The sequence below is a fragment of the Elephas maximus genome, chromosome 3 (genome assembly GCF_024166365.1).
Source record: "Elephas maximus indicus isolate mEleMax1 chromosome 3, mEleMax1 primary haplotype, whole genome shotgun sequence".
Lineage (NCBI taxonomy): Eukaryota > Metazoa > Chordata > Mammalia > Proboscidea > Elephantidae > Elephas > Elephas maximus.
Window position 1 is genome coordinate 94,905,923 of NC_064821.1, and position 24,840 is coordinate 94,930,762.

The 24,840-nt window shown below is 36.4% G+C and overlaps 1 protein-coding gene across 3 annotated transcripts in view; it reads right to left on the reverse strand.

Moving 5' to 3' along the window:
- NRDC (nardilysin convertase) overlaps positions 1 to 24,840 on the reverse strand; it is an 82,132-nt gene that overhangs the window by 34,505 nt on the left and 22,787 nt on the right. For all 3 annotated transcript variants that reach the window (XM_049875158.1, XM_049875160.1, XM_049875159.1), the window contains 2 exons: positions 24,614 to 24,767; positions 1,795 to 1,868 (listed from right to left, as the gene is read on the reverse strand). In XM_049875158.1, coding sequence (XP_049731115.1) covers positions 1,795 to 1,868; positions 24,614 to 24,767 — 228 coding nt within the window. The remainder of the gene's footprint in view (positions 1 to 1,794; positions 1,869 to 24,613; positions 24,768 to 24,840) is intronic.

A 24,840-nucleotide genomic window follows, 5' to 3' on the forward strand; every position in this document is an offset into this window, starting at 1 on the left:
AGGTAGAAGCAACCCAAGCGTCTAACGGCAGATGAATGGATAAACAAAATGTGGTATATACATACAATGAAGTATTATGCATCTATAAAATGCAATGAGGTTCTGATACATGTTACAACATGGATGAATCTTAAAAACATGCTAAATGAAATAAGCCAGGCACAAAAGGACAAATATCGTATGATTCCACTTACATGAAATGCCCAGAATAAGTAAATCCATACAGACAAATAGCAGATTAGAGGTTACCAGGGGCTGGGGAAAGGGGTGAATTGGATTATTGCTTCAGGGTTACAGAGTTTCCGTTTGGGGTAATGAAAAATTTCTGAAAATTGATAGTGGTGATGGCTGTACAACATTAAGAATATAATTAATGCCACAAAATTCTACACTTAAAAGTGGTTAAAATGGCAAATTTTATATTATATAAATTTTACCAAAATAAAAATGATATATTAAAAAAAAGTTGAATGGGCTTTCAGATATTTCCACAGTTTTTTTGTTCTTTCATCCATTTAACAAATATTTATCTATGTCTAAGATAAACAGACACTGGGGTAGCCAAGTAACAAAACTGAAGAAAACATTGTCCTTGACTTCAACAAACTAGCAGAGCTAAGAAGAACCTAACATCATCTCATCCCCTTTTACAAATACATCGAGGGTCAAAGCTAGTGACATTTCTGTAAGTACAACACAGGTCTGTTGACTTTCAGATAGATGGCTCTTTCTCGCTATCTGTAGCTCACTCGGCCTAGTGAACGCAATACATCATTATCAGTACTAGACACTGAATCTAGTCGAAAAGCAAAATACTACAAAAGGAGGAACAAATACAGATATTTTGCCTCTTCAGTTGCTGCAAGCCAAGCCTAATCTATGTGAACTGAAATTCCCCCAAGTCTAGTATGACATGTTTCTAATGCTAAAACAAGGCAAGCAAGGTCAATCTACAGTGATACTATTTATTTATTAGTACTCTATAATTAAGGAATATTTGTAGTACAGCTCTATAATGAAGCCTCATCCTAGACAAGCACACAGTTTTCCTTATGATCTTCATTCTTTAAATCCCAAAAATAAAAGAAACAGTCACAAAATAGAATTAAATGCATTTTCTGCTCAGAGATTTAGCTTCTTCATCTATACATATACTACAACTATTTTCAGAACTACCAAAATTCAAACCACAAAGGACCTACACACATAGGTGACAAAGGGTAAGCTACATAAATTATCAGGCTAGTACTTAATAAAGCCTCAGAGAAAATGTCTCTTCATGCAAAAAAAAGTGAACTTATGAAGTTTTAACACCTACTATTAGCTTTTTATTAGCTTTAAGGAAACCCTGGTGGCGTAGTGGTTAAGAGCTAAAGCTGCTAACCAGAGGGTCGGCAGTTCGAATCCACCAGGCACACCTTGGAAACCCCATGGGGCAGTTCCACCCTGTCCTTTAAGGTCACTGTGAGTCAGAATCGATTCGACGGCAGTGGGTCATTGGCTTTAAGAATTAGACTCATGTCCTGGAAAAGACTGGTCACTATGTTAGAACCCTCAAAAAATAAAGGTTGAAAAAACTATAATCTACCATCATTTTGACTTATTTCAATTAGACATTTAATGACTTCATAAATTAGACATTTAATGATTTAAGCAATAAACATGACACATCCAGGTCAATTCAGCCCTTTATGACATAAAGATTAAATGACCTAGTGAGAAAGAATGATAAATGTGCTAAATAAAATTCAAGGACAGTAAAAATTATGGTAAGACATAAAGCACTTCTCTTACCACTATCAACAGCTTCAACTTCACGGTCAATTGCATCTCTGATCATTAGTGGATGGATGAAGAACTGGGCCCACCTGAACAACAACAACAACAAAAGAACAACTGCCATTTCTGTTTTTGTTCAGTAAAAGCTTTTAATCAACCAAATCTATTTTTTTTTTATAATTTTTATTGTGCTTTAAATGAAAGTTTACAAATCAAGTCAGTCTCTCACATAAAAATATATATACACCTTGCTAAAAAATCCCAGTCTCTCACATAAAAATATATATACACCTTGCTACATACTCCCAATTGCTCTCTCCCTAATGAGACAGCCCATTCCCTCCCTCTTCTCTCTCTTTTCGTGTCCGTTTCACCAGCTTCTAACCCCCTCTACTCTCTCATCTCCCCTCCAGGTAGGAGATGCCAACATAGGCTCAAGTGTCCACCTGATCCAAGAAGCTCACTCATCACCAGCATCCCTCTCCAACCCATTGTCCAGTCCAATCCATGTCTGAAGAATTGGCTTCAGGAATGGTTCCTGTCCTGGGCCGACAGAGGGTCTGGGGGCCACGACCACCAAGGTCCTTCTAGTCTCAGTCAGACCATTAAGTCTGGTCTTCTTATGAGAATTTGTGGTCTGCATCCCACTGCTCTCCTGCTCCCTCAGGGGTTCTCTGTTGTGTTCCCTGTCAGAGCAGTCATTGGTTGTAGCTGGGCACCATCTAGTTCTTCTGGTCTCAGGATGATGTAGTCTCTGGTTCATTGGGCCCTTTCTGTCTCTTGGGCTCGTAATTGCCTTGTGTCCTTGGTGTTCTTCATTCTCCTTTGATCCAGGTGGGTTGAGACCAATTGATGCATCTTAGATGGCTGCTTGCTAGCATTGAAGACCCCAGATGCCACCCTTCAAAGTGGGATGCAGAATGTTTTCTAAATAGATTTTATTATGCCTATTGACTTAGATGTCCCCTGGAACCATGGTCCCCAAACCCCTGCCCCTGTTACACTGGCCTTCGAAGCATTCATTTTATTCAGGAAACTTCTTTGCTTTTTCAACCAAATTTATTTTTTAATTGAGAAATTTTACTGAGTTTGAGATTTAATTCACAATCATGCCTATGTAAAATCTAAATAATGCCCAAAACCTATATTTTACACTGAAGTCTACAAACTATTTTAACCTTTTTATTGAGAAATACACATACAGAAACATATATAAAACATAACATACACACTAGTGCATAACTATAAGGCAAACACCTGTGTGGCCACCACCCAGATCAAGAAACAGACAATTGTCAGTATCCTAGAAGCACCCTTCTGCCATGTGACCCTTAAAAACATAGACACCTCTCTACTCTCAGAGTTAACTACTATCCTGAATGTTACTGTAATTCACTTCCCTACTTTTCTTTATAGTTTTACCACCTCTGTATTTCTATACCAGTTTCTCAATCTTTTTTTTTTTCCCCATTATCACCCCTAGAGCCTTTCCAGACACTTTTTCCTACTTGCCCTCCACTGAATTATGTTAGAGATATACTGTTTATATGCTGGCTGTTTGTGTATCTGTGCTTTTATATGTAAAAAGAAAGCATAAAGCTTACTTTTTATTCAATGCAGGGTTACAACAAAATAAAAATTTTAATTGTTAAATTAAAAATGTTAAAACTATTAATATTTAATTTTAAAACTATACTTGCTGAGTAATTTCATTATAATTTATTACAAAACATGCTGCATTACATTACATAGGCAAAGTATCTATTTATATAAATACATAATGGTAATAACAGCAATGCAATCAAATATTTAAAATATTCAAAACTGTTCCTTTTCTAGCAAAAGTGAAACAACTGAAAAATTAATTTCCAGTGAACAATGTTGTGATAGTTTGTGTATGTCTGGGCATATACTGTTTGACCTGTTTTCTTTACCTATGTATCTCATGCATCTTACTTCCATGAACTGTAGTTAGTAGGGCAGCTCACTCTGAACTACTAGAATGTGAGGTATTCTCAAAGGAAGTTTCTGTGACACCAGTAAAGGTATAAGAGTCCTTGGATGGCATAAATGGTTGAGCACTCAATTATTAGCCGAAAGGTGAGCAGTTTGAACCCATGTAGAGAGGGCTCTGAAGACAGGCCTGCTGATCTGCTTCTGAAAGGTCACAGCCTTGAAAACTCTATGGAGGAGTACCACTGTGCACACATAGGATTGCCATGAGTTGGGATCAACTGGACGGCAACTAACAACAATGTCTAATTTTTGCTTGATATGAGAAGATAACTTTCAACTAGCTGCTAGATAGGCATTCAGATACTGACTTTTTTTTTTCAGCACTTGATGTAATTAATGATGGACTGAGTAACTTTCATTGAATTAAAATATAAAATAGAAACTATTTTTACTTAATTCTCAAAACTCAAGTCACATACAAAAGTACCAAGGATCAAACATCAACAACATCCACAAGGTAGCCAATGGCACCTAATAGGCTCATAGAGAATACCTCTCTCAATGATTTCTACATCAAGCAATCAATTGACAGTCTTCCAATCACCTGTAAACCCCCTTCCCATCGAGTCAATTCTGATTCATAGCAACCCTATATGACAGAGTAGAACTCTCCCATAGAGTTTCCAAGGAATGCCTGGTGGATTTGAACTGTGGACCACTTCGTTAGCAGCGGTAGCTCTTAGCCACTATGCCACCAGGGTTTCCCTTCCAATCACAACAATGCATAAACCACAGTATTGTAGGACTGATCTTGCAGACACTTTGCATATCTTTCTTGAACTCAACTCGTAGATTGATTTTGGTCTTGAACTCAATGTCTGTGTAAATGGTGCTCTGAGACCCAAGAAAACTCAGAGAAATTATATACTAAGTAATAAAAATTTTGTCAGGTAGTGTTAAGCTCTGAAGGGCCCAATCAACTTTGGGCAACAGAGAAGACAATATCACCTCTACTGAGAATGTTATGGAAACCCTGGTGGCATAGTGGTTAAGTGCTACGGCTGCTAACCAAAACATCGGCAGTTTGAATCCACCAGGCGCTACTTGGAAACCACCCTATGGGGCAGTTCTACCCTGTCCTATAGGGTCTCCGTGAGTCAGAATTAACTCGACGGCAACAGGGAGAATGTTATGTTCTGAACAACATAGTTTTGTTTCTGAACTTTATATAAATGGAAATACACTTTATATATTCTTTTATGTCTGATTAACTCAACATTGTTTGTAGTATTTATCCATGATGTTACCTGTGGCTGTGGCTCCTTTATTTTCATTGCTGTATAATATTCAACTGCATGAATTTATTCATCCATTCCACTGCTAATGGACATTTGGGCTACTTCTGAGTTTGGACAATTACAAACACTGCTGTCATGAACATTCATAAGCATGTGTCTATCTACACAAAAGAAACTGCTAGGTAACTGCATATACACGCATATGTTTAACCTCACTAGATAATACCTTTCCAAAGTGACTGCACCAATTTAAAATTATATCTGCAGTTCCAATTCCTCCATTCCTCCTCAACTTTACTGGATTTTGTCAGACTTCAAAATTTTCTGCAACTTGTAGGAACATAGTTAAATCTTATAATGGTTTTAATTTACACTTTCTTGATTAATAGTGAGGTTGAGCACAATTTCATATACTTATTAAAAGTTTGAATTTCTTCTTTTGTAAAATGCCTGTTCAAGTCTTTTTCTATTGGTTTGTATATTTTCTTATTGGTTATTATAGTCTAAATATAAGCCCTTTGTTAGTTACATGTGTTTCAAGTACGTATTTCTACTTTATACTTGTTTTTTTTTTCACTCTCTTTATGGTGTATTTTGATGAACTTGATGTACCATCAAATTTTTCTTTATGTTTTAGGCTTTTTGTGTCTTGTTTGATGAATGCTGGACATAGAAAACTCTTATTTCTAAAACTTTTATAGTTGTGCCTTTCACTTTATAGCCCACCTAGAATTGATTTTTTTGTATAGGCTGTGAAATGGGGAGCCAATTTTGTTTTTGTCCTGATGGAAGCCCAACTCTCCTAGCACCATTTCTTAACAACAGTGCTTTTGCCACTGCTCTATAGGGCCACCTGTCAAAGAGCAAGTGTCCACATACGTGTTGGTCTACTTCCAGGATCTCTAATCTGTTCCATCAGTCTGTCATTGTTGTTAGTTGCCGTCAAGTTGGTTCCAACTCATTAAAAAAAAAAAACCATTGCTGTTGAGTCAATTCCAACTCACGGTAACCCTATTATAGCAGAACGAAATACTGCCCAGTCCTGTGCCATCCTCACAATTGCTGCCACGCTTGAGCCCATTGTTGCAGCCACCATTTGTCAATTCATCTCATCAAAAGTCATTCTCTTTTTTGCTGACCTCTACTTTACCAAGCGTGATGTCCTTCTCCAGGGACTGGTCCCTCCTGATAACATGTCCAAAGTATGTGAGATGAAGTCTCATCATACTTGCTTCCAAGGAGCCTCTGGCTGTACTTCTTCCAAGACAGACCTGTTCGTTCTTCCAAGACAGACCTGTTCGTTCTTCCAGCAGTTCATGATACATTCAGCATTCTTTGCCAACATCATAATTTAAATGCATCAATTCTTCTTTGGTCTTCCTTATTCATAGTCCAGGTTCACATGCATATGAGGCGACTGAAAATACCATGGCTTGGGTCAGGCTTACCTTAGTCCTCAAAGTGACAGCCTTTGTTTTTTTGCAGCAGATTTGTCCAATGCAATATGTTGCCTGACTGCCACTTCCACGGGTGTTGACTGCGGATCCAATAAAACGAAATCCTCGACAACTTCAATCTTTTCTTATCATGATGTTGCTTACTAACCCAGTTGTGTGGATTTTTGTTTCCTTTATGATGAGGTGTAATCTATATTAAAGGCTGTAGTTTTTGATCTTCATCAGTAAGTGCTTCAAGTCCTCTTTGCTTTCAGCAAGCAAGGTTGTGTCATCTGCATATCACAGATTGTTAATGAGTCTTCCTCCAATTCTGATGACAGGTTCTTCTTTATATATTCCAGCTTCTTGGATTCTTTGCTCAGCATACAGAATGAATAAGCATGGTGAAAGCATACAACCCTGACGCACACCTGTCCTGAATTTAAACCACCCAGTATCACCTTGTTCTCCTTAAATGACTGCCTCTTGGTCTATGTACAGGTTCCTCACAAGCTCAATTAAGTGTTCTGGAATTCCTATTCTTTACAATGTTATCCATAATTTGTTATGTCCACACAGCCAAATGCCTTTGCATACTAAATAAAACACAGGTAAACATCTTTCTGGTATTCTCTGCTTTCAGCCAGGATCCATCTGACATCAGTAATGATATCCCTTGTTCCACATCATCTTCTGAAGCTGGCTTGAATTTCTGGCAGATCCCTGTCTATGTACTGCTACAACTGCTTTTGAATTATATTCAGCAAAATTTTACTTGCGTGTGATATAGGTGATATTGTTTAATAATTTCCGCATTCTGTTGGATCACCTTTTTTTGGTATGGGCACAAATATGGATCTCTTCCACTTGGTTGGCCAGGTGGCTATCTTCCAAATTTCTTGGCGTAGATGAGTGAGCACTTCCAGTGCTACATCCATTTGTTGAAACATCTCAATTGGTATTCCATCAATTCCTGAAGCCTTGTTTTTCACCATTCCCTTCAGTGCAGCTTGGACTTCTTCCCTCAGTACCACTGGTTCTTGATCATATGCTACCTCCTGAAATAGCTGAACATTAATCAATTCTTTCTGGTACAGTGACTCTGTATTCCTTCCATCTCCTTTTGATGCTTCCTGTGTCGTTCAATATTCTGCCTGTAGAATCCTTCAATATTGCAACTGGAGGCTTGAATTATTTTCTTCAGTTTTTTTTTTTTCAGCTTGAGAAATGCTGAGCATGCTCTTCCCTTTTGGTTTTCTATCTCCAGCTCTTAGCACGTCATTATATTTTACTTTGTTTTCTCAAGCCGCCCTTTGAAATTTTGTTCTGCTCTTTTTCTTCATCATTTCTTCCATTCACTTTAGATACTCTATGTTCAAGAGCACGTTTCAGTGTCTCTTCTGACATTCATTTTGGTCTTTCCTTTTGTTCCTGTGTTTATAATGACCTCTTGTTTTCTTCATATTTGACATCATCCCACAACTCATCTGGTCTTCGGTCATTAGTGTTCAATGCATCAAATCTATTCTTGAGGAGGCCTCCAAATTCAGGTGGAATATACTCAAGGTTCTATTTTGGCTCTCATGGATTTAATCTTAATTTTTTTCAGCTTCAACTTGAACTTGCATATGAGCAATTAATGGTCTGTTCCACAGTTGGCCCCTGGCCTTGTTCTGACTTATGATATCAAGCTTTTCCATCTCCCACAGATATAGCCTGAATCATTCCTGTGTATCCCACTTGGAAAGGTCCACATACATAGTCACCTTTTATGTTGGTGGAAAAGGGTATCTGCAATGAATAAGTTGTTGGTCTTGCAAAATTCTCTTTGCTTAGCCTTGTGCTGATACCACAATGTTCTAATTACAAAACCTATCTCAATATCTAGTAGATCTAGTTGTGCCACCTTGTTCTTTTTCCTCTCCCAAAGTATCCTGGCTATTCTCTACCCTTTGCATTTCCTTATAAATTTTATAAATACCTTGTCTATGTAAAAATAAATAAATATTTTGAGATTATGGTTTGGATAGCCCTTAATCTATAAATAAACTGGAGCAAAATGACATCATTAAAAAAATGAGGCTTCAAATCCCTGAGCACAGCATTTCTACTTATTTAGGACTTCTTTAATATCTCAGTAAGGCTTTAATATTTTCCCCCATGAAGAAGTCTTATACATCATTTTTAGAATGATTCCTGGGTGCTTGCTTATTTTAATACTATCATAATTTTTTTTTTTTTTCAGTTTCTAAGTGTTGCTGCTATGTAGGAATACTATTGATTTTTCTAAATCATTTTATGTCAAGGTACTTTGGGGTTTGGGATTTTACAAAACTGTCTTGTTAATGCTACTAATTTAATAATTTGCCTGTAGATGATTTTGGATTTATTGTGTTCACAATTATTTCACATGCTAATGACAGTTGTGTATTTTGCTTTTTTTTTTTTCTTGCCTAAATAAGCTGGTGAGGACCTTAATGATGAATAGAAGCGATGACAGCCTGCATCGGTTTTGTTCCTGATCTCAAATGGAAAGCTTTCAATGTTTCACCAATAAATATCTTATATATTCCCCCCCCCCCACCCCGCCAGTGCCATCGAGTCGATTCCGACTCATAGCTACCCTATAGGACAGAGTAGAACTGCCCCCATAGAGTTTCCAAGGAGCGCCTGGCTGATTTGAACTGCCGACCCTTTGGTTAGCAGCCGTAGCATTTAACCACTACACCACCAGTGTTTCCATTTTATATGTATACATATATATGTGTATGTGTGTGTGTACCTACATACATATATACATATATAGCAATTACCAGATTAAGATGCTTTACCTCTCAGTTTGCTAAGAGTGTCTCTATCAATATACTGAATTTCTTCATGTAACTTTTCTACATATATTGAGATAATATGGCTTTTCCCCTTCAATCTGATAATGTGGTCAACTGCATTAAGTGACTTTCTAATGTTAACTATACCTTGCAGCGCTAGGGTGAACCCAACTCTGCACTAATGCATTATCCTATAGCAATCAGACCTACAATTTGCCTACTACGACACTTTCTTATATCAAGGTCATATCATTTCTGTAAATAAGGCAGGAATTATTTCATCTTTCAATAGAACTCATGTGTTAAGCTATCTAAATCTAAAAGTTTGTCAGTTTTTTTTTAATTACTGACTCATTTCTTTAATGGTTATAAGACCATTCAGCCCAAATTATTATTATTTCTTCTTGTACCAGTTTTTATAAATTATATTTCTTAGAATTTATGAACTTGATAGAATGTTTTTCATTTAACAGTATAAGTTATTTAAAATACCTTATTACATTTTCAGTATCTACAAGATCAGAAGTCACAGTGTCTTTTTCATTCCTGATATTATTTCTGCCTTCTCTTGATGGGTCTCTTGAAAGTCTTATCTATTTTCAGTTTTTGCAAAAAAACAACATTTAGTTTTCTTGAAACTCTCCATCATATTTACTTTTTTATATTGAGATATAATTCAAAGTGCACACTGCTGTGCAACCATACTGCTATGCAAGCATCACCACTATCTATCTAACTTCAGATTATTTTCACCTCCCCCAAAACAAGTGCCATAGCAATTAGCAGTTACTTCCCATTCTTCTCCCCCCAAACCCCTGGCAACCACTACTTTCTGTCTCTAATTACCATTCTGGTCATTTCATATGAATGAAATCATACAGTATGGGGCCTTTTTTGCATGGCTTCTTTCATAGATTTCATCCATATTGTAGCATGTATCAGAACTTTACTTTTTATGAAGAATAGTCCATTGCATGGATACACCACATTGTATTTATACATTTAACAACTGATAGATATTTTTTTTATTAGATATTTGGGTTATTGCCACTTTTTGGCTGTTATGAATAATGCTGCTAAAAGCATTTGTGTACAAGTTTTGTGTGGATGTTTTCAGTTCTCTAGGGTATATAGCTAGGAATGGAATTTCTGGGTCATGCAGTAACTCTGTTTACCTTTTTGAGGAACTACCAAACTGTTTTCCACAGTGGCTGCATTATTTTCATTCCCACCAGCAATTTTCAGAGTTCCAATTTCTCTACATCCTTATCAACAATTGTTATATTGCTCCTATTTTTGAAGTGGGTATGAAATGGCATCTAATTGTAGCTCTGATTTGCAATTCCCTAATGACTAACGCCACCACCCATCCGTCAGCTTGTCAGTTTTTGGCTTTCGTGTTGCAATGATGCTGCAAGCTATGCCACCAGTATTTCAAATACCAGCAGGGTCACCTATGATGGGCAGGTTTCAGTGGAACTTCCAGACTAAGATAGACTAGGAAGAAAGGCCTAGTGATCTGCTTCTGAAAACTAGCCAATGAAAACCTTATGAATCACAACAGAACACTGTCTGGCTCGCCTGCTTTGGACACATCATCCAAAAAAACCAAACCAAACCCACTGCTGTCAAGTCGATTCCAACTCACAGCGACCCTATAGGACAGAGCAGAACTTCCCGGTAGGGTTTCCAAGGAGCACCTGGTGGATTTGAACTGCCAACCTTTTGGTTAGCAGCCGTAGCTCTTAACCACTACACCACCAGGGTTTCTGGACACATCATCAGGAGGGATCAACTGCTGGAGGACATCATGTTTGGTGAAGTAGAGGATCAACAAGGCCTGGAAGACCCTCAGTGGGATGGACTGGCACAACAGCTGCAATGATGGACTCAAATATGCTGGCAATGGTGAGGATAACAAAAGACTAGGCAGCGTTTTGGTCTGTGGTACTTAAGGTTGCCATGAATCGGGTTCAACTCAAATAGCAGCTAACAACAGTAACAACTAATGATGTTGAGCATCTTTTTCGTGTGATTACCGGCCATTTGCATGTCTCCTTTGGAGAGGCTGCTATTCAAATTCTTTGCCCTATTTTTTAAATTGAGTCATTTGCCTTTTTATTGTTGAGCTATAAGAGTTCTTGGTATATTTTGGACACTAGTCCTTTATCAACTATATGATTTTCAAGTGTTTTCTCCCATTCTGTGAGTCGTCCCTTCCTTTCCTTATAGGTTTTCCTGAAGTACATTTTTTATTTCAATAAAGTCTAATTTATCATGTTTTTCCTTTTGAGTTAATTTTGTATATAGTAAGAGAAAGGGATCCAACTGTATTCTTTTACATGTGAATATCCATTTGTTCCAGCACCATTTGCTGAAAAACTATTCTTCCTCCATTAAATTGTCTTAGAACCCTTGCAACTGACTACTAATTTTATTTCTACAGTCTCAATTCTATTTCATTGATCTGTATGTCTATTCTCATGCCAATACCACATTGTCTTGATTACTGTGGCTTTGAGTAAGTACTGAACAAGGAAGTATGAATCCTCCTACTTTGTTCCTTTTCTAAGTCATATTAGTTACTCTGGCTCCCTAGTATTTTGAAAGCTGGATAAGGAAAAAAAGACAGAAGAACTGATGCATCTGAACATTAACAGCTATAAATCTCCCTCTAAGAAACACTTCCAACTATATCTCATAATTTTTTGACATGTTGGGTTTTCATCTTCATTCATCTCAAATTATTTTCTAATATCCTTTGTAATCTCTTCTTTAGACTTATTGGTTATTTAGGAGGGTACTGTTTAATTTCCATGTATTTGTGAATTTCCTTCTTATGGATTCCTAATTTCATTTCATTGTGGTTGGTCAACAAAGTCTGTATGATTTCCATCCTTTTCAACTTACTGACTTAACATGTAATCTATCCTGGAAAATGTCCCATATGCACTTGAGTAGAACATGTATACTGCTGTTTTTAAGTGGAGTGTTCTAAGACAAATTTGCTTAAAAATGTTGTTTATGTCTTCTGTTTTCTTGTTGATCATCTGTCTAGTATTCTATCCTTTAGTAAAAGTGCTGAATTGTGTATTTCTCCTTTCAATTCTGTCAGTATTTGCTTAGTGTCTTTTGGGCTCATTTGTTAGGTGCATTATGTTTATAATTGTTATATCTTCTTGATGGATTCACCCTTTTATCATTATAAAATCCCTTTGTCTCTACTGACAATTTTAAAGTCCATTTTGTCTGATATTAGTATAGCCATTCCAGCTCCCTTTTTGTTACTGTTTGCATAGTAAAACTTTTTCCATCCTTTTCCTGTCAATTTGGGTCTTTCCATCTGAAATGTCTCTTATAGACTGTGAACACTTGGATCATGTCTCTTCATTCATTCTGCCAATATCTGCCTTCTAATAGGACTATCTCCATTTGTAATTAATGATAAGGTATGATTAATGTCTGCCATTTTGCTATTTATTTTTTATGTCTTATGTCTCTTTGTTCCTCCATTCCAACATTACTTTTTTTGTTAATTATTTTCTAGTATACCATTTTAATTTTCTTGTCATTTCTTTTACTACATATTTGCATTATTTTCTTAGTGACTGACCTAGGTACTACAATTAACATCTCAATTAATAAAAATCTAGTTCAGATTAATAGCAACTTAATTCCAATAGTATACAAAAACTTTGCTCCTATATAACTGTTTCTTCCCTCTCCTTTGTGCTGTTAACTATCATACAAATTATATCTTTATACATTATAAGCCCATCTACTTAACACAGGTCTGTAATCATTGCTTCATGTAGTTGTCTTTTAAATCAAGAGAAAAGATTTACACACAAAGTACATTTACACTGTTTTTTATATTTATCTATGCTGTTAACTTTACCATTATTCTATATTTCTTCATATTCATTCAAGTTAGTGTTCCTCCATGTCAGCCTTAAGAACTCTCTTTAGTATTTCCTGCAGGGCAGATAGACTAGCAACAAATTCCCTCTGCTTTTGTTTACCTAGGGATAGTTTTGCTGTATATAGAATTTTTAGTTGATAGTCTCTCCCCCATCCCCATCCCCCTCCTCCCCCACCTCTAGCACTTTAAATGCCATCCCACTGCCTTCTTATCTCCATGGTTTCTGGTAAGAAGTTAGCTGTTAATCTCATGAGGTTATCTTGTATGTAATGGATTGCTTCTCTTGCTACTTTCAAGATTATTTTTGGTTTTTGATGGTTTGATTATATGTCTTGGTATAAAAAAAGTCTTGGTATAGTTCTCTTCAAATTTACCCTATCTAGAGTCTGCTAAAAAAAAACAATGCTATGAGTCGGAATCGACTTGATGGCACTGGGTTCTGGGTTTAGAGTCTGCTAAGCCTCTTGAAGATGTGTAATGTTTTTAATAAAATTTGGGGAGTTTTTTTTTACCACTGTTTCTTCAAGTATTCTTTCTGTTCATTTCTCTTCTATGTGTATGCTGGTACACTGGATGGTGTTCAGCAGGTCTCTGAGACTAATCATTTGTTTTACCATTATTTTCCTGTTCAAACTGGTTAATCTCAATTTTCTTATTTTCAAGTTCACTGATTCTTTTTTCCGCCAACTTAAATTTGCCATTGTACTACTCTGTTGAGTTTTTCATTTCAGTCATTACAATTTTCAACTCCAGAATTTCTATTTGGCTCTTTTTTTTTAATTTCTATCTCTTTACAGATATTCCCAATTTGGTGAGACGCTGTCCTCATACTTTTAATTCCTTAGACATAGTTTCCTTTAGTTCTTTGAAACAGTTGATTTAAATACTTTGTCTACTAATTATCTGAGCTTCCTCAGAGAAAATTTCTAATTACTGCTTATTTTCCTGTGTATGGGTAATATTTTATCTCATAATTCTTTGTTGAAAACTGGATAATTTAAATAATATATACGACAATTCTGGAAACCAGAAATTTTCCCCTCTCTGTAAGGTTTCTTGTTATTGCTGTTTGTTGTTTTTGTTGTTTGAAAATCAAGGTGTTGGCAAGGTCATGCTCCCTCTGGAGGGTCTAAGAAGAATCCTTCCTTGACTCTTCCAGAAGGCGGCCCCAGGTATTACTTGGCTTGTGACAGTATGACTCAATCATTGCCTTTTTTGTCACACAGGCTTTTTCTCTCCTTGCCTCTGTGTGCCCTCTCCTCTTTTTATAAGAACACTAGTCCTTGGGTTTAGGGCCCCCCCTAAATCTAGGATGATTTTACCTCAAGATCCTTAACTTACTGCATCTGCAAAGACCTATTTATAAATACAGTCACATTCTGAGCTTCTCAGTGGACATGAATTTTGGGGGGACATTATTCAACCCACTACAGTCTGTATTCTTTGTTGACTATAGCCACTGAAGTCTCTGCTCAGTTAGCTTAGTGGTAATATTGGACCACACAGAGATTTTCTTAAATGTCTGGAATCAGTAAGTCGCCCAGCTTTGACAATGGGCTGTGTGTACGTGCCTTCAACTATGCCTTAGCCATCACATCCTATTTTCGCAGACTCAAGGTCAGTCAGAGGAGAGAGGTAAAGACCCTCTCTGGTCTTTCTGGAGCACGTGCATGGCCCTGGGCATATGCTCAGCTCTATGCATGCATGTGGTATTCTATATTCCCAGAAACATGTCAGAGCTTTTTCAAAGCCCCCGTGAACATTTCATTTCCCAGTTTTTCCTTTTCAGCTTTTTGGTTAGCCTTTTGTTTGCCCCAACTCTTATCCACTGCCTCAGGCACCTACAAAATTAAACACTCACCTCTAAATGTTCTAGACAAATGCCCTTGGGTAAAAGGATTTTTGCAGAGGGTACCTCCCAGTCAGTTCATATAAAGATGACCCCCGGGAATTGGGATTTTCAGGGAACCCCCAGACAGGTCAAACAATGACAATTCTCCAAGAATGTTATTTTTAGGGGGCTCCAAACCTATCCTTCCCCTTCTAGAGGCTGCTAAGTTGCTGATTTTCACTGTGCCTGTGGGACTCTTGGTTGTCAAGGCTACTATAGAGCTAGAGAAGGCAGGATGGAAATACAGTAGGCTAAAAATCCACAAAGCTCATTATTCTAACAAATACTCAGCTGCTTTTCTTGAATATATGCTGTTTGGGTTGTTGCAAGCCTTTGCTTAATTTCCAAAGTTCTGAGAAACTTGATTTTGACAACTTTTGTCAGTGTTATTATCGCTTTTATATAAAGAACAGTTTTTTTTAGAGGTCCTTATTCCATGATCCTGCTGTCAGTTTGCTTTTCATTTCATTCATTTCTGCTCTTATTTTTATCATGTCCTTCTACTTTATTTGCACATATTTTTGCAGTTCTTATTCAGGCTTCTTGAGATTGATGATTAACTCACTAATTTCTAGCCATTCTTCTTTTCTAAGACAACGCATTTAAGGTTATGCATTTTCTAAGTACAGTCAGCCCTCCATATCCACAGGCTCCACTTCCAGGGAATCAGCCAACTATGGATTGTAAATATTCAGGAAAAAAAAGTTCTAAAAAGCAAAATTTGAATTTGCCGCACTGAGCACTCTGCTGAATCCACAAGAATGAAGTGATGTGTAGGCATGCCCTCTTGTAGCCTCCTGCCATTTCACAGATCCTCAGCCTCTCCCCAGCACTCATTTGAGCACTGTTCACCTCATATCTCATTCGTTCACTACTTGTGCTGTGTGCAACCTTTGTTTCTGTGAAACAATGACTCCTAAAAAGCAACTAAATGGTCAAAGCAATCCCTGAAAGGCTACATGTGAGGCGGTTGAGGAGAGCAAGGAGAAGGAGTATACGGCTAGTGAGGGATGGCTGGTTAGCTCTGTAAAGCACTACAGCCTCAAGAACTTAAAGAGCATGGGAGAGTCGGCATCAGCAGATGCCAAGGCAGCAACGGCATTCCCAGAAGAGTTCAAGAAACTCACAGAAAAGAAAGGCTACCTTCCAGAGCAAGTTTTAAATTGTGAAGAAACAACTATTTACACAGCATTTACATTGTATTGGGTATTATAAATAATCTAGAGATGATTTAAAGTTTATGGGAGGATATGTGTAGGTTATATGCAAATACTATGCCACCTTATATAAGGGACTTGAACATCTCTGGATTTTGATATTTGTGGGGGGTCCTGGAACCAATCCCCCATGGATACCGAGGGATGGCTATACTACTACACCTGCCTCTCACAACTTTTGCTTTATATTTTTATAACTCAGCTCAAAATATTTTCTAACTTTCATCGTGCTTTCTTTTTTTACCACGGTGTTTCTTAAGAAAGTGCATCTCTTAACTCCTAAACATAAGGGGATAATTCTAGTTGTCAGTTTTGCTATGGGTTTCTTGCTTAATTGTACACTGTGACAATAAAACATAATTTATCTGACTTCAAAGCTTTGAAATTTAAGGCTAAATTTATGTCTTAAAATATGGTCGATTTTTTTTTAAATGTTCCATTACACTTGGAAAGAATGTGTAGTCTGGAGTTTTGGACAAGTGTTCTATATATGTTCAAGAGATAAAATGTTTTAATTTTGTTTTCCATATCTTCTACGTCCTTACTGATTTTCAGCATGCTTGTTCTACCAACTACTAAGAAAAAGAGTGCTAAATCTTCCATTGTGGTTGGTTATTTGTCTACTGTTCCTTGTATCTATTTTTGCTGTGTTATTAGATGTGTTCAAAATTTAAAAAATTATGCCTTCCTAAAAAAAAAAAAAATTTTTTTTTTTTTTTTTTTTTGCCTTCCTAGTTAAGTTTTATCAATATGAAGTAAGCCACCTGAACAACAGAAATGTTTTCTTACTTTGAAGTCTATTTTGTCTGATATTAATTTAGCCACACTGGCCTTATTTATATAGGTATCTACATGGTATATTACTTTATAAAACTTATACTTTCAGCCCTTCAGTATCCTTATGTTTACATCAAAATCTTGAAAGCTGTATTTCAATGGATTTTTAAAAATCCAATCTGAAAATCTTTGTCTATTCATTAGGACAATTAGTCCATTTACATTCAACAGAATTGCTGATATCTTTGGGTCTACATCTACCCCCACCCTACTTTGTACTATCTGTCCCACTTGTTCTATGTTTTTGTTCTTCCCATTTTTTTCTTCTTTGATAATTTTTTATTTTTAAAAATCATTCCAAATGTCTCCCCTTTACTGGTTTGGAAGTTTTGCACTCAAATTCTGTTCGCTTAGAGGTTACCGTGGAGAGTGTTCCATGTAACCTTTAACTTATCAATGTCTAACGTTAATCAATACTTTAGAAAACTTTTTCTCCATTTATCATCTCTCCTGTCTAGTTGGCTATTGTTGTCAGGTATTTTAATATTTTTTAAAATCCATTAAGCATAATTTTTGTTTAAGTAATCAGTGGTCACTTATATTTATTCAAATATTTAAGACTGTCTATTTCAACTCTGACTTTCATTTTCCTTCTGTCTAAAATAAATTCTTCAGAATTTCCTTCGCTGAGTAAAATGGCTGATGGCAAACTCTGTTATGTGTATAAAGGTCTATTTTACTATCATTCTTACAAGACATTTTTGCTTGGTGTAGCATCTGTCATTGGTAGCTATTTTCTTTCAGGACATTTAAACATCCCACTGTTTTTTGGCTTCCATGGAAACCCTACAGGGCTAGGGGTCGCTATGAGTCAGAATCAACTCGACAGCAGCGGGTTTGGTTATTTTTTTTTTTTTTTTACTGCCAATCTAACTAATAATAACCTTTTGAAGGGCTTAGCCCCTTTATCTGACTGCTTTCAAGATGTTCTATCTTTGATTTTCTGCAGTATCACCGAAATTTTTGTACATGTGGATTTCTTTCATCCTTTTGAAATTTGTTAGATTTTTTTTAAATCTCTAAAGCAATGTCTTACATAAAGTTCTGAAAATTTTCCAGTCATGGGTCCTCCAAATATTGTATCTGCTCCATTTCCACCTTCCTCCTTCTGGGACTCTAATTGAATGTATGTTAGACATTCCCATGTTATCCTCTATGCCTCTTACCCTTCCTCTGTATTTTTCTCTTTATGCTATATTTGGAATAATTTCTTCTGGCCTATATTCCAGTTTTGGAGCTCCTGGGTGGTACAAACTGTTAACGTGCTGGCTGCTAACTAAAAGGTTGGAGGTTTGAGTCCACCCAGAGGTGCCTTAAAAGAAAGGCCTGAGAATCTACTTCCAAAATATCAGCAATTGAAAACCCCATGGAGCACAGTTCTACTCTGACACACATAGGGTCACCATAGGTCAGAATCAGATCCTCCAGTTAACTAATTCTCTCTTCAGCTATATCTGCTTTTTCCTTAAACCTGTCCATTGGGTTTTATTTTTAATTATCCTATTTCAGTTCAAGAAGTTCTTTTGACATACATTCTTTCAAATCTCCTAGGTCACTGTTACATATTGAATTATGTCTCCCAAAATACGTGTCATAAGTCCTAAACCTCTATACCTGTGGAGGTAATCCCATTTGGGAATAGCGTTCTATCTGTCGTGTTAATGAGAACATATCATTGTAGGGTGTGTTTTAAGCCAATCGCCTTTGAGATATAAAAAGAACAAATTAGGCACAAAGAAGGAAACATAAAGGAGTGGAAGATACATGCCATATGAAGATCGCCAAGTGTCATGGATTGAACTGTGTTCCCCACAAATATGTGTCAACTTGACTAGACCATGATTCCCAGTGTTGTGTGGTTGTCCTCCATTTTGTGATCTGATGTAATTACCCTATCCACGGCACTGGGTTTGGTCTGGGTATGTGTTGTAAATCTCAACCTTTATGATGTTAATGAGGCAGGATTAGAGGCAGTTATGTTAACGAGGCAGGACTCAATCAACAGAATTAGGCTGTATCTTGAATCGATCTCTTTTGAGATATAAAAGAGAGAATCGAGCAGAGGAGAGGGACCTCATACCACCAAAAAAGAAGAGCCAGGAGTGGAGCACATCCTTTGGACCTAGGGTCCCTGCACTAAGAAGCTCCTAGACCAGGGGAAGACTGGTAACAAGGACTGTCCCCCAGACCCAACAGAGAGAAAGATTTCCCCTAGAACTGGTGCCCTTAAGTCGGACTTCTAGCCTCCTAAACTGTAAAATAAATTTCTGTTTGTTAAAGACACTTACTTGCAGTATTTCTGCTATAGCAGCACTAGGTAACAAGACACCAAGAACTGAGGAACAGAAGCTGAAAAGAGACAAGGGTGTTCCCCCAGAGCCAGGAAAGACAGAAAGCCTTCCCCTGGAGTCAGCACCCTGAATTCAGATTTCTAGCCTCCTAAACTGTAAGAAATAAATCTGTTTGTTAAAGCCACCCACTTATGGTATTTCTGTTATAGCAGCACAAAGAGATTATGACAGTCACATGTAGTTTTCTACTGTTTGCAACTATAGTCAAACTTACTCTTTACTACTTTGAAAATAGAAATTACAATTTTTCATATGTCTAACTATTCCAATACACGATATTTCTAAGGGTTCATATGTTATATGTAATCACTTGTCTTGTTTTCTTGCGTGGCCTGCTTATCTTTTACTTGAACAACTATTTAGAGAAACAATGTGAGACCCAGGATGAAGGCATCTTCCTTTTAAGAGGATTTGTGTTTGATTCTGCCAGGCACCTTCGAATTATGAATGCAGTGTACACAGTACACAATTAAGACTTGAGGTCTGCCAGAAGATTCAGGCATTTTAAATGTAGGTTGTAATTCCCCGAGATGGATGATCATCACCCTGAGGATCCAGCCTTTTATAATTCCAATATACTACAGAAAGGGTCTCGTGACTAGATTTCTCACCTTACTGAGGCCCTGTGCTTTGATACTGGTTGCCCCTGATCTTCAAATATTGGTAAAACAAAGCTCAACTTTATTGCAATTTGCAAATGCACCCAGAGCAAAAAAAAAGAAAGCTTCTATACCCATTTACTTTCTGGAGTAAAATTAAGTAATTTCCTTATTTTCTACCTAAATGATCTAAGATACTTATAAAAAAATATGAAACAATGTGATCTGTGTGAGGGAACTGAATTTTCCTGCCTATTAATCAATTCAATGGCAATGGTTTTTTTGTTTTTAATCAAAAAACACTAGCAGTTAATGCATGCTATATCAGGAAAAAAAAAAAAAAAAAGCTGGTACCATCAAGTTGATTCTGACTCATAGCGACCCTATAGGACAAAGCAGAACTGCCTTACAGTTTCCAAGGAACACCTGGTGGAATTGAACTGCCGACCTTTTGGTTAGCAGCTGTAGCTCTTAACCACTATGCCACCAGGGTTTCCACTGTTTTATCAGAGAGTCCTCTGCAAATGACCCAAACACTATTTCTTACTAATTATAGAAGTACTATATTTTTCGCAATAGTTAATTCTCTACCACTCCCTACTATTTATAGCATGAATTCATGATTGTATATTCTCATTAATTTCTCCTATTAAAACAGTGGCATTCTTCGTATTAGTTCTAGTGTGTATGTATACGTAGAAAGAAACACACGAGGTGATATTCTGATTTGCTGAAGCAGTATTTAGGCAAAAAATACTTAGAGCAATCCCTTTAAGATAAAACAAAGCAAGGTTCTTAACTAAACTTTACACCCAATTTCATCTTCTCTGAAATGGTCAGAGTTTAAATAATGATTTTCATGGATTCACATAAAAATAATTATCTACACAAAGGAAGACAAATTGACTATTTCTTATGCCTCAAAAATACGAATGAATAGATACCCTAGTCAATCTTTCTGCTTCTTCATTTATTCAACAAACATTTATGAAGTACCTTCATATAAAATGACCTCAAAGAAATTTCTACCCAGTCAGGGAAGAATAAGAGCAAAGATGTAGAGGCTATATAGGAAGCACGAAGTAAAAATTATCTGGGGAACAGGAGGGTACCTGGAAGTGTCTGGGCTGTATCTTAAGGATGTGCAGTTAAAATGCCAGCTGAGGGGAGAGACATTTCAGGCAAGGTAGCAATAAACAACATGGTACAGAATACTGTAAGAACTAACTGCTACCCAAGGATCACAGCCCCTTCCTTATAAATAATAGTGTTAGCAGTTCTTTTTCCCCCAAATATTTTCTGGGCATATCAAATATATATATAATATATATCCTCTCTCTACCCCATGAAGATATACTTTACACAATGGCCTACACCTTGCTTTTTACTTTAAGATTATTCCATACTCATTCCAGATTTCATTCTTTTTTACAGCTACAAATTATCTCATAACGTGAATAAATTTAACTTATTTAACCTATCCTTTACTAAGGAAGGAAACCCTGGTGGCATACTGGTTAAGGGCTATGGCTGCTGACCAAAGGTCAGCAGTTCAAATCCACCTTGGAAACTCTATGAGGCAGTTCTACTCTGTCCTATAGGGTCACTATGAGTCGGAATCGACTCAATGGCAACGGGTTTGGTTTGTTTGGTTTTACTGAGGAACACTTAGAAATTATCTCTAATCTTTAGCTTCCTATACAACGTCACATGGATATTACTATATATGAGTCTTTATGTAAATACAAGAATGCATCTATGAAAATGTTGAACTGGCAAATGTGTTATATATACATTTTTGCAACAATTTAAAAAATGCATCTGTCTTATCTAGTGCTGCTATAACAGAAATACTACAAGTGGGCAGCTTTTATGAACAGAAACTTATTTTCTCACAGTTTAGGAGGCTAGGAGTCCAAATTCAGGGCACTGGCTTAGGGGGAGGCTCCCTCTCTTTCTGTTGCTCTGGGAGAAGGTCACCGGCCATCATGTGGTGAGTATTTTCCCCAGTACTCAATACCTGCTTACTTGCTTGCTTATTTCGCTCTTTTTTATCTTGAGCCCTACACTAATACTGCCTCATTAACATAACAAAGAACTCAAATGGGATTGTAACCACAGGCATGTTGTTAGGTGCCCTCAAGTCAGTTCTGACTTATAGAGACCCCAGAGGACAGAGCTGAACTGCCCCATAGGGTTTCCAAGGAACGGCTGGTGGATTTGAACTGCTGACCTTTTGGTTAGCAGCTGAGCTCTTAAGCACTATGCCACTAGGATTCCAACCACAGGTATAGGTGTTAGGATTTATACCACATATTTTTGGAGGGCACAATTCAATCCACAACAGCATCTATACAGAATAAATTTCTAGAAGAATTTTCTGGATCAGAGAATTTAATTTTGATAGATATTGCCTACTAACCCTCAAAATCTTTACACCATTTACATTTCCACCAAAAGCCTGTTTCTTCACACCTTTACTAACACTAAAATAATAATCAAACGGTTTGGTTTACCTAACAGGTGAAAAACAGTAAGGTACTATACTCTGCATTTCCTCATCTTAAGTTGAGCATCTTATGTTTACAAGCAATTTGTAGCATCTTTTCAATGGACTGCATATTCATACCCTTTGTCTATTCTTTTTCTTCCAAAAAAGTGTTGCTGTTGTTGGGTTTTGCTTTTTTTTTTTTTTCCTTTTTTTGCCTTCTTTATTTGGACATAGCCCTAAATACACCCCTTAAGGCTCTTAGAATTCAACTTGTCTACTGCTTAAGATTTCTTCACACATACAAAGACCAGTAGTACAACAGTTAAGTGTTTGGCTGTTAAACGAAAGTTTGGCAGTTCAAATCCACCCAGCGGGTCCATGAGAGAAATAAGAATACAGCCAAGAAAACCCTATGTGGCAGTTCTACTATGTCACAGAGGGTTGCTATTAGTCAAAAACTGACTGGAAGGCACCTAACAACAGGAGCTAAGAACTTTGAAACAAGAGCAAACAAGTAGTGATCTTTATAGAGCTGTGTAGTTAACTTCTCACTTTCAGAGTATCCCTGATTTTCTAAATTTATAGGAAAGATTATCTCAAGCATCATTTGCATTACTTTCACTGGTTTCCTTTGTCTCTACACTTCTGTTTGTTATTTTGAAATTAAAGATTTAATTATATAAACATTAAGTATCAAATATATGCTTTGTGAGCATATCTTTAAGCATACAATCCATAACACTGATGTCAATCATATTATAGAATAATTAATGAAGAAAAACAGCCATTTTGTATCCTACTATAAGTAATGTTATCAGTATAAGTGTGTCAATTATAATGGGATTTGGTGGTGTTTCAGCATAAACGGTGGTAATCTGAAGGTTCAGAAACACATAAAAATTTATTCCATTAAGGGTAATGGAATGTTCTTTGAGTTTATGGGAATTATCCCAAAAGACTTCTCAGGGTCAAATTAATCTTTTAAGGAAGGAGTTGATTTCTTTAAGAATTTGTCATCGTGGAAAAATGTTCTCGTTTTTGTCTTTTGGTTTTATGTTAATTTTTGCTATAAAGAAGCTACATTAATTCATTCAAAATATCTGAGTGTCTAGAAAATTCCCAATGCTGGAGATGTATCATCAAAAAAGAGACAAAATCCCTGTGCTCAGGGAGCTTACATTATAGTAGGCAAGCGCAAGATTTCATTTTTTACATTTCAATCTTATATTACATAGAATTTGGTGTAGATTGTGGTCTGTAACCTGGTGATATCAAAACTCTACTAGTGCATTGACACAAACTTTGTGTGCCAATTTTACAATGAGTATCAAGAGCTTTAAAAATAACCTTAAAAATTTACATGCAAGTATACCCAGCAATTTCACTTCTTAGAATTTAACTAAAAGAAATAAAGATACACACAAATATTAACATATGCATCACAGCATTACAATACTAAAAAACTAGAAACAACCCCACTGTCCAATAATAATATAGCTGGTTGGACAGATTATGGTACTTCTATACAATATAAATAAAATACAGTAATTTAAAAATCATATTTTAGAAAATTATGTAATGATGAGAAAATGATATATCTTGTTTAAAAATACCAGCTCCAAAGGGTATAAAAAATATAAGCACATTTACATTAAAAAATATAGATGGCTATATACCAAAACATTAAGCATGATGATCTCTGTATTCCAAATTTTCTACTAAATTAGACAAAAATTAATTCCAAAAATGAGTCAATAGAGAATACATTAGTATTCATAAAACTCAAAAGCTGTTCAAGGGTTTTAATTTAATCTTTTATACAAAGATCACTTTATGTTAAAACAAGAGCCAATGTATGTTTAATAGTTTGCTCTTTCATTCTAGTAAAGTACTGTGACAATTTTACAGAACTAGAGTACTCCTCAAAAAGAAATGCCATATGTCCGATATTTCCATTTGTTAAGTAGCATTAGGTAATTAAAATAAAAATACATTTTGAATTAGTTACCTATCCAGGGCTTCCTTGAAGTATTTTCTCTGGACATCAAACTGAAAGACTGTACGTTCACAATCAGTTGAGGCATTGTCACTACCCCCATGTTTCTTCAGGAAGGCATCAAACCCATTCTCATCTGGGTATTTCAAACTACCCATGAATACCACTAAGTGGAAAGAACACAAAGTCACAGAACACAAAGATACATATGATCTTTTATTATTATGGATTAATTTTCT